This window comes from Dama dama, chromosome 17, assembly GCF_033118175.1.
Source record: "Dama dama isolate Ldn47 chromosome 17, ASM3311817v1, whole genome shotgun sequence".
Classification (NCBI taxonomy): Eukaryota; Metazoa; Chordata; class Mammalia; order Artiodactyla; family Cervidae; genus Dama; species Dama dama.
In genome coordinates, this window is record NC_083697.1 from 39,633,055 (window position 1) to 39,650,664 (window position 17,610).

Here is a 17,610-nt window from a genome sequence, read left to right on the forward strand (position 1 = left end):
TCATCTTAAAAATGTGGCATCATGCAAGAGTGTAATTTTCTGATATTCTTACTTTATAGAGCATGAGGTTAATGTTACATGTGGCTCTCTTTTAGGAAATTTTCTGTAATGCATTATTTGAAAGTTCCAATTCCTTTGCCTATTTGTTATGAAGCCAAACATTTATGGGAGTTATTTTTTCTTTAGTTCTCTGTGGTTATTTATAAATTATTAAAACACTTTACATCCTTATTTTGAAACAATAATACATGACTTACCTACTGAACAACAAAAAATCCAATATTTTAATGTTTTTTCCTCAAAATTATTACTGCTTCTTTTATTGGCAGAAGATATAAGCTAGTGAAGGTGAACAGAACTTGTCATCCTGAAATCTGTTTCTATAAAAACTGCACTTAAATAAGAAAATGCGATTTTTAAGAAACTACAGACACAGAAGAAGCTTTGAAAACTGAGTAAAGTTAGCCTTTCATAAGAAACATTTACATCATAAGGGAACTCTCCATTTTTAAGACTGTCTCACTCTCTATACCAGAAAGAAGATGTTGACTAAATCTCTAGAAATTCTTGTCAATGGAAAGGGCACTGACTTAAATCTTTATAACAACCATAACCTTGTTTACAGTGTTGTTCCCGGTAACCCCCCTTAACTTGCCTCCCCACTGCTACACCTTTCATCTCTAGCTGGCAAGTGGTATTTAGTGTTGACTTGGCTATTTTAGGGAGTTAACTCAGTTTCTATGTATATCTTCATGTAAACAGAAAATATACACGTTATTAAATTTTTGCTTTTCTCCTGTTAATGTCTTTTATGACAGGAACACTCAGTCAAGAACCTAGACAGATAGAGGGAAAGTTATTTTTCTACCCCTACAGTTTTGAGATCCACAATGGGACCTGCTGAAGCACCATAGTTGCTCTGGAGTCTGCACAAGGGAATCTGGAAAACTGGCAGAAGCTAGCCAAGGGTAATATTTCTTACCAAAGGCAGGTCTCTTGGATCTGTCTCCCTATAGACAGATAGAGATGCCTTTTGGGATGCCTCTAGCATCTATGGTCAAGCCATAAAAAGCCTTATTGGTTTGAGATGCTATTGAGATCCTATAAGATCCTATAGGATGCTATAAGATCCTACTTGTCAATAACCAGATGATGAATCCTATGAACTGGAAAAACTTATATATTTGAGGAAAAAATTAGAGAGCTCTCATTCTAACAATTTTCTTTTTGGTACCTATGGAAAGACCAAATTGAAAAGAGGACACTAAGAATTAAAATGGCCTGCCTTACAGATTCCTCTAACAAGATAAAATCACAAAGCCTCATTTATCATGCCTTTCAGCAGATAGCATCACATTTAGAGAACAGTTACAAAGATTAGTGGACATCGACATTCACAGAAACCATGATTGGTAGCTAAAGGGTGTTCTTCCCACCCATGATTGCACTGTATTTATCAGATAAGACAGAAGGCCTCTTGGGAAAATCCGCTCACAGAAGAAACAGATGACCAGTTTTTCTCCCAGGCCCTCTTACAAGCGATCAAGAAACATCAGCTAGAGGCTAATGTTCAGGTACTGACTAAAACAAAAGTAGAGGCTTTCTCCTCAAAAGGTTAATTGGTCTAAGGTTGAATTGTACACTTAGGAAAAAAAAAATAACATTGCAAGGCCACTGCTGAATGCTCTATATACATTTTTCAGAAAGGCATACTGCACTAAACCCTAAAGCTCCAGGATTTTTCCATTTTAGTTGGAAATCCTCTACATGATATAAAGTAAACTGAAAATAATCTAGTTGGATAGGAAGTTCAGTCCCTTGATATAAAATTTAGGCTACAACTAAATTCTTTGAGGAATTAGAAACAACTTTGCCTTTCAAATCTTTGCAAAACCAGAGCTGCAGCCCTAGAAACAATTGCAAGCCCAGCCTTTCTTTTTTTTAACCCCCTCCCTCTTAAAGTCCTCTATTCATCTCAAAATGCATTCAAAAGGTTGGTGCTGTGTACTTAGTCGCGTCCGACTCTTTGCAAGCCCATGGACTGTAACCCACCAGGCTCCTCTGTCCATGGGGACTCTTCAGGCAAGAATACTGGAGTGGGTTGCCATGCCCTCCTCCAGGGGATCTTCCCAGCCTGGCGATTGAACCCAGGTCTCCATTATTGGTGGATCCTTTACCATCTGAGCCACCAGGGAAGCCCAACACTTTAGAAAAATAAGGAAAGTTTGAATAGTAATTATTTCAGGCCTCTGATAACAGGCAAATAAACCCCATTTTGGAGAAAATTTGGATATTTTCTCTGTGTCTTTGAAATGTAAATTTTCTACCAAATCTTAAAATTTGTCTATTCCATCTTCTCTAGAACCTAAGAACCACTCTTTGAAATGCAAACTTTAGGGAGATGTTTCTTATCAGAAGTAGAAAAAAGGAGTTATTTTTAAAATGGGCAAATGAAAAATTCTGTCTCTTTTACAAATACTAGGGGGGAAAAAAACCAAGAACAACAAAGATGGTAATAACAAAAACAAAATTGCAAACATCTTAATGGACAAACGTCCAGGAACACAATTTGGATCCATCTGATCTCAAAAACTAGTCAAGTACTAGTAATACACCTGACTCATAGCTAAATTTTTTACATGAAAGCTATAAGATCTATATTTGTATCTGTATGTTTATAGATGTCTATATATGCATGTTGTAGATGTGTGATTTTTTTTCTACCTCCAGATGTCACTGCCAAAATTATTTTGTAAAAGACCTCTACTTGACTGACTTCAAATAAGTGCTTTATAAACTAAGTATTCCTGAAACTTTCAGAAATATAGTAATCCAATTTTAAAAAAATCATAGAATATTGAATAATCGCCAGTAAATAAAAGCTATCTGAAGTTTATTGGTTTAATTAAAAGACATAACTTCAGTGTTATTAACATTAAATATAATTTGACATGTAACACTCATTCTATCTAGGTTTACTAGTCAAAGAACTTCGTACTATCTCTATTACAAAATTTATAGGCAAGACAAACAGCTGAGGATGATGGCTGACTTTGTCTAATGTCACACAAAGCTTTCAAAAGTAATTGAAACATAACTGTTGAGAACAAGTGATTTAAGTAGGATAAGAGTTTTTAGTTTAGCTTTTCAGCAATAATTATACATTACTATATGTCTACTTAAGTAGTTTCACAGATCTTTTTGGTAATTTCTGTCCTCAGAGTTTTGCTGAGTAAAGGGATAGAATCTTATTGAATACATAAATTATTTCCAAATAAGACAAAATATTAAGCAATTATTACTGAACACAGGCTTATCTACTTTTGACTTCCTATGATAGAGGAACTGATTATATTTGGGTTTGTTAGTGAAGATTTCTTGTGTCACATTGAAAGACTTTACTATTAAAAAGATGACAAACTTCTAGAAATTATAAAATTTATTAATAATTAATTTGCCAAGGTAAAGAATACTGTAGTAATATACACCAATCTGCCTACCAATGCAGGAAATGCACGTTTGCTCCCTGAGCTGGAAAGATCCCCTGCAGAGAGAAATGGCAACCCACTCCAGTATTCTTGTCTGGGAAATCCCATGGGCGAGAGCCTAGCAGGCTCCACCGCAACAGTCAGAAGTGACTCAGTGACTAAAACAAAACAGCCACATACAGTCTGTAATTGCTTACTTCTTAATTTTCACTATAAAGTTCATAAAGAGTTAAGAATTCTAATTCATGTGATTAAAACTACTAGAAACAAAGGAAATAACTGTATGCAAGGGAAATAATATCTGTTCTTGGCTAAAAAAGGTATGAGGTATAAATACCTAGAAATGTGATATATATTTCTATATATTTTAGGTTCAATCTGAAATTTTTTATGGAAGTTACTGAAAAGTTAATGTTTTTAGGGAGTCAATGTGACTACTACCTTTAAAAAAGTTAAATATTAATTCACACAAAATATGACATAATTAGGTCACAAATTTACCCGGCCAATATTTTTCGAACTCCAATTTAATCATATTAAAATTTGAATAGCCATTTAAAACATACTAGTGTATAATTTAATTCTTATTATATACATGCAAAAGTTTAAAAATTTGCATCTAATCCTATGCTGTATAATAAAAATAGTAAATAAATGTAGGTTCTTTTTTAAAGTTATGTCCTGTAAGTATTTGCGTGTATATATGTGTTTAGGTATATATACAGCTTTACTGATGGGCTTCCCTGGTGGATTCAATGGCAGATTATCTGCCTGCAATGCAAGGCACTGGGTTGGGAATTGGGAATCAGTTCCTGGGTTGGGAAGGTCCCCTGGAGAATGGAATGGCTACCCCACGCCAGTGTTCTTGCTTGAGAACAGCAGAGGAGCCTGGTGGGCTACAGTCCATGGGTCGCAAAGAGTCAGGCACTGCTGAGTGACTAACACTTTATATATTTATCTGTATAATATTTTTATACTTATATTGCAAGGATATGTGTGTATACATATATAACAAATAAATTTCATTTTACAGGTTTTCTTACTTGTAGACCACATTAAAGAAAACCATTCCTTTCACTAGAAATCAGTAAATATAAACACTCAAAGATTTACATTGAACAAGTACTTGAGTAAATTCTTAGAACTTAATACAAGTTATGATTAGCAACAATTCCATAATCATGATAAATAGACACTGAGAGATGTCTTTAGTATATACATTTTGTTTTCTTCCTTCAGAAGGGACTCTCTTTTATGCAATGACATTTAGCATACTGGAAAATACTAAAATGACTTCTAGAATTTTCTAAGGAACTATCAGAAATTTTGAAATTAGATTTCCTATAGAGATGGCAATCTCAGATGGAAGTAGAAGTGGGTTGGGAAAAATTTTCTTTTCAACAAATATCTACATTTCTTTTCTCATATCAGTACTATCACAGAATCAACATAATTTTAAGCAAGTATGATCCTCACTATCACTAGTTGAAGGAGAGCAAAATATACTACACCAAAACATGCTTCTTTGACAAATAAGCTCATTTTTAAGCAACAGCAGGATAAGCTCTAAAAAAGTAAGAAGTGACCTTTTGTAAGAAGAATTCACATTTTTAAGATGAACCTCTGTTTGTAGGGGTATCTCCCTCTCTGTACCAGGAGGAGGAAAATGACCAAATCTCTAGAAAATTCTATTTATGAAGAAGGCACCAACTTAAATCTACATAACAATCATATCCTTTGTTTACTGTATTTTTTCCTGGAAACCTCCCATAACTACCCTCCCTACTCCTATCCTCTTGCCTTCAGCTAGAATTGGTGTTTAAGGTGGTGGTTTAGGCAATTTCCAGGAATTACTGCTTTCCTGGGTCTCCCATGTATACAGGCAGTACACATGTCACTAAACTAGTTTGTTTTCTACAGCTATTTTGTCTCTTATTGTTGTAGAGTGGGGTCCTCGGCCAAGAAGGGTAGAGGGAAAGTAATTTTTCCTCCCCCACATAATTTGAGCTATATAAAATATTTGTGGGTGTGCTCTTTTGCTTTAATTAATATTTCTACAATTATACGAGTTTTCTTGGTTAAAACTTAGCCTTACTATTTCCCCCATCAGCATTTCAACCACAGATTCACTTAACAAAAGAACTATCAGTTAACTAACACCAATTCTATGTAGCAAGAACTAAAGACCTGGAGACATTCCAGGAATGATCTAGTTCCTACCTGAAGATGCAGGATTTTAAAGGGAACCATTCAATGCAGTATGTTAAGGACAACTGCATGTTGTCATCCATGTTTAAAAGGTGATTTTCACCTCACCTGGCTGTCTATGCTAATTTGCATTTAATATTAATATGTCTTCTAAAAGGTGCAAAGTAGTCACTGCAAAATATTAGTTCAATATAACAGAGAGTAAAAATGTAGGGTAGCAATATGTACTTCTGTATGATTCTTGTGAATAAAGTAAAATAATGCATACTGATTTGTTATAGACTTTTTAGGGTTATAAAAATAACATTAGAGTCTTTTAGTTAATTTATTCATTTTTCACCAAGTAATTACTGAGTACTTTCTCTATTCACTTTTAGTAGCATATCTCTAATAAATGGGATGTGTAGATATACAATGAAATCTAATTATACATTTAATGTTTATAGAGTTAGCACTGCCTGGGCTGAAGAATAGTGGTACACAGACAGAGTAGAGGGTGGAGACAATGCAAGCAAAAAAAAAGAAGAAAAGCAAATGTAATTTACTTACTGAACTTGATTTTACCCAGCTTTCTTCTCAGTGCCTATGTAAGTGAATATGATCTTAAGAGGCTGAGCAGGCTGTTCCCTCAGGTGGCCTGGGTTCCCCTCATGTGAGTCGCTTGGTACACTGGGTCTGATTCTGGGGTTTAAAGCCTATTTTAATAATAGAGGGCCGCTAAATGAAGCCAATTATTGTTATCCATGGAGCCAAGATAGATCACTTTGTTCTGACTGAGGGTCTTCAATAGGTTTCAAGAAGCACATCACAAAAGGATTTCTGGCTAATGGTGATTTTCACCTCACCTCCTTCAAGTCTCACAAAGAACATGTCACCCTCAGATCTGTCCAGATCACTCTATATAAAATTTCTGATCATAACTCTGACCACACCCCTACATTCACAATTATTTTTTCCCTGTGTTTTTTTCTCTTTTACTTTACACTTAGGAGCTTCTAACATACCATATACTTTGCTTATTTATTATATTTATTTTTTTGTTTTAAATATAATAATGAGATGCAAACTCCCTGAGGGATTATTTGTTTGGTTAAAGGATGCATCTCAAGTACACAGAAGAAGGCCTGGCTTCCAAGAAGCACTTATCAATATTTGTTGAATGAATACATGCATTGATTTTCAGAAGTGATACCCTTAGAATGTTACCATTAGGTAAGCTGTGATTCCTCCATTAATTAGCAAACAACTGTGGCAGACGTTGTTTCCAGTGTTTTCATCAATGTTCTTGTCTGAAAATTGCCTTTAATGTAATATAAAAATTGGAGTTCAAAAGAAATACACAAATGAGACCCAGAAGGACACATCAAATGGTAAACTGCTTGTGATTACGAATGAATGACTTTGTTTTTTGCTTCTGTGTTTTTTGGCTTTCTGTTATGCACATGTTAACTTTTAAGTATTAAATGCTATTTTAAAAACCTTAAAAAAAAACCCCGAAAACCTGGAATATATCATTCAGCTTTAAACCTGATTTTTTTTTTTAATTTCTAAAAATCAACATAAATACCTGAGCTAAGTAAATATTAAAGAATGAAGCACATTGGGGGAAGGCACTCCTTTACTAAATACTGGATCACATTGAGGCATGATCATGATAAGTCTTGAATCTAAGGAAGATGATAGCAACGGATGGGTCTAAAACAGATTTAAGAAACTACACTTTATTAACAGTCGGATGAGACAGCCTAATCAATAGTTATTCAATTCTTAGAATTGGACTTAACCGATGAAAGTGTTAGTCACTAAGTTGTCTCCCACTCTTTGTGATCCGACAGACAGTAGCCTGCCAGTCTCTTCCATCCACAGGATCTTTCCAGTCAAGAATACTGGAGTGGGTTGCTATTTCCTTCTCCAGGGGATCTTCCTGATCCAGGGATTTAACACTGGTCTCCTGCATTGCAGGCAGAAGACCAGATACCTTCTGAGCTAGCTGGGAAGCCCGGGCTTAACACATAAGCTGACATAATGTATTAGTGTAATGGGGTCGCAAAGAGTCGGACACGACTGAGCGACTGAACTGAACACAAAATACTCTCCTGCTCTAATAGCTAATAAAACAATTACTGTAAAAACTACTCTTACTCCTTACTTGATGAACTATTTTCATATTTGTTAGAATTCCCTGAATACTACTAACTGTGCCAGGAGGGCCTGCAAAATTAAACATGAGAAAAATAGCATAGATTGCAAATACACAGGTGAGTGCATTGAGTTTTTAAAAATCTGTATTCATAATGCAACTAGTTAAGTAGAAAGCTGTGTTTATAAAAGAAGTCCCACCCTTGGAACACACAGAGGTGTGAGCATACATTTCCACACTGATTTATGCTTCACTCATGCATGACTGAGACATAATATGTGTGAAACTACAATTCAGCTGATTTTAAAATAGCCACATACAAACTATTAATAATATTTAGAATAACAGTGATGAATAATAATATCTGATGAAATACCTGGTAACTGTAAAACTCTTAAAGGATGAACAAAACATTCCTAGTTCAACTAAGCACTTGTTTTAAATATAAGTGTAAAATATATGCCAATGAGTGGAAGACCTTAAAATTTCAGTGTTTCTGCCTAAAAGAGCAATCTCAAGACACTGTGACTATTCTGAGTCAAGTTTAGGAAGTAACTGAAAGGAAAATTTACACCTAAAGTTAATCAGTCACTTTGAAAATGACAATCTTCTGTAGAACAACAAAGAAGTTAAAAAATTGTCCATAATGGTGTCAAATTAATTAAAGGATATGAATCTTCTGTCAGAAAATAAAATTTCACTGTAGCATTTTGGTCATTCATTCTCAATTGCTTTAACCAAAATGTTATTTGCAGTAGTTCAAACTATAAAATTTTTATAGGCAGCATATGTGCTTTGTTGAAGTATCTATTTATACAGCTGATGTAATCAGAAGAACCTTGCCTACCTCTTAACATAATCTTGTAATTGACAACCTTGCTACCTGACTACATCTATTCATCTTCCATCCTGTTTTAATAACACAACTGACACCTAAGAAATTATTCTTTGATCTTTCAATAAACTAAGCCTGTGCAGACAGAGGAGGGTGAAAGAGGTTAAATTGGCATTGATTATTTAAGACACAGTCATCATTTATTTAACAATCTCCCTCATCATAAGAACTATTGTGTTTATAGGCCTTTGCTGAGACACTCTGAAATTATTTTTAAATAATTCTTGTCATTTGCATTAGAAATCAGAGCATGTTGTACTTTAACATTAGTTTTAAGACTCTTGATAAATCTGTGGCAGGCTAGAAGTTGTTTATTGTACAAACCTTTGAACTTAATCACTGTAGCGAACTTTTGGAAATTTCTTTTAACAGTTTTCATTATAATTAATATCTTCTGGGGATTCTATTTCCCATTTTAAGCAAAATGTGTAGTAACAACTATCTTCACAAGGATATTATATTAATAGATACTGTAGTCTCTTATATTCTGACATTCATGTCACTGAAACATGATCCATAAAGATCAGTAAAGAACAATTTGCGGCTAATATTGACAGCTTTAAAAAAAAAGAGGTGAAAACATCATCCATAATATGCAAGATTTCTACAAGATTTTTTTTCTCACAAATACTATTGCAAATTTCAAACAGAATGTATGTAGTGTGTATACATGCACACTTGTGATAAAGATCAAATTATATTTCCTGAGAAAATGTGAGCAAATATCAAAGATAACAAATTATTCTTACTGCATACAAGAATATAAAAAATTATAAACAGGTATTGAAAATTATAGAAAATATATTTGTCATGAAAAAGTTACACTAATGAATAATATTTCAAATAGTTAACAACTCAGCAGATTTAAAATGCTTTACTTGTTTTATTTAAAATAATTCCCATTCCAATTTTTTTTTTTTAAATACCAATTGCCTTAAAATCTATTATGACAGTTACATCCAGTTACTGGTAGAAGGTTCTGCATGCATATCATTGGTAATTTGCTGATTCTGATGCTTATGTCCTAAAATATATCACCAGAAGTACAAAATATGAAATCTTTAGAACATTATTCTATGTTAACAACTACCCAAATCATATCAGAAACTTGTACAAGGGGATCCTTTAAGGACTCACTACTATGAAATTATTCTTTAATATTACTTTTATCTAGTAAAATACATTAAGCTCTCATTGTCAGATAAGATAGGTATGATGAAGAATTAACTATGATCGTGGCTTTAATTTTTATTTATATGTTTGGAGAATTAAATACCATTGAGATAAGACATTTTGTAAAAACAAGAAAAGTATGGGGCATAGACAGGCATTCAAATGCATAAGGAATATCTAGTAGCTATAACTTAGCTATCTCTGCACAGATACCATTCATGTCTTAGGGATCGTTTCTCACTGTCACCAATAGTGCTATAGATCTAAGAGGGTTACATTCTATAGTTACATTCAGTCATTTAGAAATTTAGAATTTAGTCTGCTAAACATCAGTCTCTTAAATTGAGTAAAATGAAATATGAGTGCAAATGCATAAGTACTTACTTTTTCCTTGTTATAAGAATAATCACTACTTTTTAAAAGACTAGATTTCCACAAAGAACATGCATTAGTGAACAAGTGACTTCACTTTTCTGGAACTCAGTCAACTTGTTTGAAAACTGAGGGCACTGAAATAGGTGAATTCTGCTTACTTGCAGCTCCTGGGTTGAATGAATTTATGGTGAAATAAGATTTAATGCGGACTATGAATTTATTGTTCTTATTGGACAACTCTCTGACTCACAGATTTAAAAACATATGGATTATTACTTGTAAAATGCATACTGGTTTTATATCCCAAAGACCTAAGCACAAATAATACATATTGGAAAAAAAAATTAAACAATAACTTTTCTTAAACAGATAAATATTGAATTAGTGCACTAAAGCATATCTGAACTTACTAAAAACATTTACTTTTAAATATCTGAAACATTATCATTTAAATATCAAAGCACTGGAATTGAAGAAGTATTATAGCCAGAATATTAACATCTAGAATATTTAGGTACTAAGAATAAACATGAAATGAGTGTAAGAGAAAAACTCAACAGAAAGGGATAGCTTTTAATGTTTTTTAATTAAAAAATAATGCACATAACTGTCTGAAAACCATTTTAGCTGAAGTTCAAAACTCTGGTTTACTTCCAAATAGAGACAGAGAGCTTTATGTTACATATGTTAATATACTTTAAAAGGCAACTTAAAAGGAACATCCATGTTTATTATAAACATAAGAACATGCAGATAGGTTGACATTTTATCATTAAACCCCTTCATGAAATCTAAAATTATTTCTATTCTATTACTACTTGCCAATAGAGTAGTAAAAAGAATATTATTAAATTTTTTTTAAAAAGAAGAGTGTTCTCACAAATGTTAGGTTCAACATAAAGAAGATAACTCATTTATGTTTTATCGAAAAAAAAATTTAAAGTTGTGAACTTAGGCAAAGTGAAAATTTCATAGCTTTGTTTAAGTAGATATTTGAATCAAAGTTTTCTGAAATCATTTAGTGTTCCTAGAAGTCATCTTGTATTAAAACATGTTTTACAATCCTATTTTGACCGTTCAACAAATATTTCACATGAAGAAAAAAAAATGCTAACTTTCAATTAAATTACTTTCTGCAGCCCACACCAAAGCCCAAGAACTAAAATAGTACTGTAAATTTCTCTGCAAAGTTGTGCTCCCTTTTATGTGCCAGAATATAAAAAATGATGTGCTTGGCCCTTGGTGATTGCAAATATAATAACTTTATTAAACTGTTAATAAATAAATCAGTACTTTCTTAAAAATAAATTGTCTTAGTATTCTAATACGTCTCTTGCACATGTCTGCAAATTCACTAATTCAGAAGGCTGTATTAAAGATGTTGGTTTAAAGAAATTAATAAGACATTGGTATGCTAGTCAGTGTCTGTAATTATCTTTTTCAGTTCCAGAAGGTATTTGGGGATTATTTAAGAGCAAAAGATGAATGGTGTACCACTAAATCCTATTAAATCAATGCATGGACACAGCAGCAATAGAAGTAAATAAGCTGTGGAGGTTTGAATATCAATAAAAAAGATAAAAATGGTTTTATATAGCTACTTACATCATAGCCTAGAAGTTCAGTTTGTGTGGATTTATCTACTCTCGAAGCAAAAGCCTTCTGTAAGTGCTGAACTTTTTCCTGCAGAAAAAAAAAGAGCAAAATCAAAACACGTTTTTCTTTTGTAAGTCATGTGCTTCTACACTAATATTCCCCCCCTATTAAAATTTGATTACTGTACAATTCATGATTGTGTATATATTTTGCTGTGGTGGTGCTTTAATTATCAATTTGAACATTCAGAGGTTTAATTTTCAGGTCATAATAACGTCATCTTTGGCATCTTTTCTTTTAATACAGGAACCACTAAGTCAGAATCATGGCTGAATGCTAGCGATACGCTTTGCTTAAATCCGATATCAATTATGCTAAGTTTTCTATAAGCTACTGTGTTTTCTTTTAATTAAATTGAGAGGATTTTACTGATATAGTTTTAGACTGTTTACATTTAAGATTCAAAACATTTTCAGTAAATACCATCCTATTCCACTTTGTATATTTTTAATTATTTATTGCTTCTAATTCTCTCCTTCCAAAATCTACAGATTTAGGAATTTGCCATTTAGGGGAGCCTACATGAATCCAACCCTGTTATAATTAAGAGATATAACACATGAACAAAGTTTGGGATTTCCTATCTCAAATGCAAATGTACTAATTCTGGTCTACTAATATGATTGGCTTCCCCCACCTCCCAATGCAGGAGACACAAGAGATTCAGTCCAGTCCCTGGGTCAAGAAGATCCTTTGGAGGAGTAAATGGCAACTCACTCCAGTATTCTTGCCTGGAGAATCTCATGGACTGGGAGCCTGGCGGGCTACAGCCCGTATCGTTGCAAAAAAAGAATTGGACACGACTGAAGAGACCTAGCATGCACACACTCACAGTGACTGGGCCTCTGGCTGTGGTCTTGTTATTAAATGTGTCACTTAAGTAAAAAGTATCTTTGCATATTTATTATAATGTGTTCGCTCTGTGTCTAGCACAGCTCAGAGTGCTGGACTCACATGATCACACCTCATCTTGGGGTTTTTTACTAAGATTACCACCCATTTCAATGAACACTTCAGTCTACAAAGTTTAAGTTATAAAGTTTAACTTGGGTTTCCCAAGAAGTTCATGTGATTCCACTAGATTCTGCCTTTGTCTTAAGTCGATTTAAAGGAGAATTTTGTTTTCTTTTCTTGGTCAATAAAATAGCTGTATAATATTTTAATGATTAAAAACTGATATAACTCATCATTTAATTTTTTTCCAGGAAGAGATAGGAGTCATCACAAACCTCACTAACAATACACAAAACTAATGTTTCCTCTCCTCCCCTTCTCCCCTCAGGTAACTGCTCCCTTTCTCTTCCTTTCCCTCTTCTTAAGAAATACTCTTTCCCTTAAATTAAATTCACTTAAAAGTGAACACTCTCTCTTTCTCTTAAATCCTTCCTAAGATATGCAAGTTATCCAAGTTGGTTAACAAAATACATACATAATTTAGGTAAACATAATTTGACACTGATATGTATTAAAAATACTTTATGGATTATTAATGGCCAAACTTTCTAACTTTCCTCTTACAAAACTTCTAGAGCTGCTATTCAGACAACAGTGAAATGGAGATTAGATAATCTAAGATGTAACATGTAAAGGGATGGTTTTCATTTTTTGAAAAGGATAAGCGAAAATGTGGCCACTTTTCCAATATACATTTAAAATGAGAATTATCAAGTTGTGTTTATTTAGACTCTTTTAGAATGTTGGGAGAGAGCAAAAAAGTAGTAACATGTAAGGAACCAATAACATTTGCTGTCACTGAATGGTTGTTTGGAAAAAAATTAGCCACTTGGAGTGGAAGTGATACGGGGTCTCTCTCAGGCAATGACATTTGTAAATATTTAGAAGTGAGCAAGACCCTGACAAAGATATACATATAAACAGCTACTAGTTCAAACTTGCCTAAGGAGAGACAATGAAAGGGACCATAGAAAGAAACGAGACTGTGGCAAATCAAGTCCATGACAGAGAGCATAGAATTCTATATCAAAGGATTTTAGGTTTATTTTAATTTTTCAAATATAATTTTGGAAATGAAATGAAAGGCCAAATAATATTTTAATTAAATTACCACAGAATTTATTTCAATACTTCCTTTCACCTTATATAAAAGAATTAGAAGGAAGCAACCTGCAGAAAAGAAACATTTGAAGCACATTAAAATTTATTTTTCTGGACCATCAATTAATTCCCACATGCATGTGATTTAATGTAGCTTTCTTTCAATATTTTTCTATGCAAGCAAACAACTCAATTTCTTCTTCCAGATTCTCTCAGAAGGACAAAGGAGTATTAAAACAATTCAATTTTCGGCAGATACATTTTATAAGTAACAAAAGCCCAGACAGACAAAATAGGTAATTGTCTTTAAGTTGTCCTTTCCAAGGAATGAAAGTACCAATATTTATTAAATTGTGTTTAATTGTATAAAATTTAATATTTATTAAATTGTGTTTATTAAACTATAAACACACCCTTTAAAAAATTATTTTTCATAAAATATGTGCTTATTAAATAGAATTAACAAATAACGATTACATTCTGTAGAAAAAGTAAGCAAAATAGGATGAAAAAGAGTAATTTTATTATGTATTTTTTTTATTATTTTACACTGCTGACTTATATGACTTTTGAATATGTGGAGGTGTTGAATTGTACAGAATATTGCTATATGAATAAAAATATATAACAGTTTTCTCTCCAAATTTTTTATTAATCTCATCTAACATCAAGAGTAATACAATATCTGTATATTAAAATCAGCTACCATAAATGATGTTTATAAACCAAAGAAAACATGCTTAGTTTACAAACTTGCCAAAGTAGTTATTTATATTCACACTTTTCTCTACTTCTATAATCTTTCAGTTCAGTTCAGCTCAGTTGCTCAGTCGTGTCAGATTCTTTGCGACCCCATGAATCGCAGCACGCCAGGCCTCCCTTGTCCATCACAAACTCCCGGAGTTTACTCAAACTCATGTCCATCAAGTCGGTGACACCATCCAGCCATCTCATCCTCTGTCGTCCTCTTCTCCTCCTGCCCCCCCGATCCCTCCCAGCATCAGGGTCTTTTCCAATGAGTCAACTCTTCGCGTGAGGTTTACCACTACATTAACAGAATATAGTTACATGCCAAGCACTGGCATCAAGTAATTTATATGAATCCTCTCAAGAATATACAATGTTATTGTCTCTTCTTAAAAAAACAGGAAATCGGTCCTTAGTAAGTTGAAATTGTTGCTAAAGGTCACAATAGGCTATTAAGTGAAAGAGGCAAGTTGGAAAACCTTTATCTCTCTTTAAAATCTGGTGTCCTTTCGAAAAAGATATTCTGACTCTGGAAAAGCTGCAAGTGTTATTGCTGCTTCCACTTCACATACACAAGGACACATACCAAATGCATAGTCACTATACAGCTAGCATGAAAATATAAACTGCCTTTGCTCTTCATCCTGCCTAAATGCTCTAATGATTCCAATAAGTCATTCTGCTGTACTGTAAAAACAGTTTAAGTACACTAGATGGTGATTGCAGTCATGAAATTAAAAGATACTTACTCCTTGGAAGAAAAGTTATGACCAACCTAGACAGCATATTAAAAAGCAGAGACGTTACTTTGCCGACAAAGGTCCATCTAGTCAAAGCTATGGTTTTTCCAGTAGTCACGTATGGATGTGAGAATTGGACTATAAAGAAAGCTGAGTGCTGAAGAATTGATGCTTTTGAACTGTGGAGTCAGAACAGACTCTTGAGAGTCCCTTGGACTTCAAGGAGATCCAACCTGTCAATCCTAAAGGAAATCAGTCCTGAATATTCATTGGAAGGACTGATACTGAAGCTGAAACTCCAATACTTTGTCCACCTGATGCTCATTGGAAAAGACCCTGATGCTGGGAAAGATTGAAGGCCGGAGGAGAAGGGGACAACACAGGATGAGATGGTTGGATGTCATCACTGACTTGATGGACACGAGTTTGAGTAATCTCTGGGAATTGATGATGGACAGGGAAGCCTGGCATGCTGTAGTCCATGGGGTCGCAAAGAGTCGGACACGACTGAGCGACAGAACTGATCTGAGGATTTATCAGCTTATTTACTTTAAGAGCTGCGATTCCACAAAATACCCATTATTATAACCAACAAGGCATTTGGAACATGAGTCAGGAGTAAAACAATAAAGTTTATACAGAGTTATAACACAAAATTGAAAGATGTAAAAAAGCAAACTGAAAACTAAATGTTGAATGGCATTAAGTTCTTTAAAAATAGGATTAGTTCAAGCAGGATATTCTAAAAGTATATTCTGCTTAAGTTGTGAGAATCATTTTTGGTGTATGTTTTATGCATTGGCCAGTCACAGACCATAAAAAATTATAATAGGTACCATTGATAAATGTGTATTTTTGCATTTTCACGTGTGCACATGCAAGCACATGTCATTGGGGAAGAACTGAGAAGGAGAAAATGTGATTTAAAAAAAGATAAAATAATCAAAAAGCTAGTAAACTTGGCTCTTGTTCAGATTCAATAGAGAAATAAAAAAAACTGCACAGGCAAGTGAAGTTAAGACAATCTGACATCACAACAGCTTTACAACAATTCCTAAAGGACTCTCAACAGGAAAGGCCATGGCTAGAAACAAAAGCATCACAAATGTGAAAGATCAACAGGAAGGGCAAACATACAATAAAAGTAAGAAATCATCCACAAACAAGCACAGAATCAAAACCACAACTGTCAAGTGAGTACAAATTCAGGATACAGTAAGACCCTTACATACGAATAGTTCCATTCTAAGAGCAAATTTATATGTTCAGTTTGTTCATAAGTCCCACAAAGTTATTTTAGGTACCCAGCTAACATAATCAGCTATATAGCATTGTACTGTGATAAGTTTACAATGATTTTCACACAAATAATAAGCAGCAAAAAATAAAGAGTGCATCTTTAATCTTACAGTATAGTACCTTGAGAAGTACACTAGTATAGTACAAGAGCTGGCATACAGGGAGTGGCATCAAGTGAACAAGCAAGAAGAACTGCTGATTGGAGGAGGGAGAAGAGGTGGAAGATGCTAGAGCTGAAGGATTGTCAGCGACAGGAGATGGAGGCTAAGCTGCAATCCTATTCATGCCTGACATTGATGGCACTAGCTCTGGTTTCTTGCTAGATTTAATTCTGTCTATCTCTTGCGTCTGGACATTCTGGACTTGAAATAAAGATACTGTAGTCCTGTATTCTACAGAGTATTGTGCAATAAAGGACACAAAAGCAGCACACTTGTAGAGGGTGCATGCACATGACCATGAATGCCAGACATACAAACTGGCTTACGTGATCTGACACGTAAAGAAACATTCGCATCTTTGAAAGTTTGCAACTTGAAGGTGTGTATGTAGGGGACATACTGTATTGAAAATGCATTTGAAATTAAGAGACCAGAAACTGAAAACAATCTTGTTAGCTGCTATATTAAATTCGTAGACTGGTCTATCAAAACCTCATGGGAATCACAAGCCAAAAATCTACAATAGATACACACACAAAAAAGAAATAGTGATCCAAACACAAAATGGCAATAAGGACAGACATCTCAATAATTACCTTAAGTGTAAAGGGATTAAATGCTCCAACTAAAAGATACAGACTGGCTAAATAGATACAAAAAACAAGACCCACAT

General features: G+C 33.8%; 1 protein-coding gene across 5 annotated transcripts in view; it reads right to left on the bottom strand.

Moving 5' to 3' along the window:
- CCSER1 (coiled-coil serine rich protein 1) overlaps window positions 1-17,610 on the bottom strand; it is a 1,396,414-nt gene that overhangs the window by 612,317 nt on the left and 766,487 nt on the right. For all 5 annotated transcript variants that reach the window (XM_061164390.1, XM_061164391.1, XM_061164393.1 and 2 more), the window contains one exon: window positions 11,885-11,962. In XM_061164390.1, coding sequence (XP_061020373.1) covers window positions 11,885-11,962 — 78 coding nt within the window. Of the gene's footprint in view, window positions 1-11,884; window positions 11,963-17,610 lie in introns of those variants that run through there.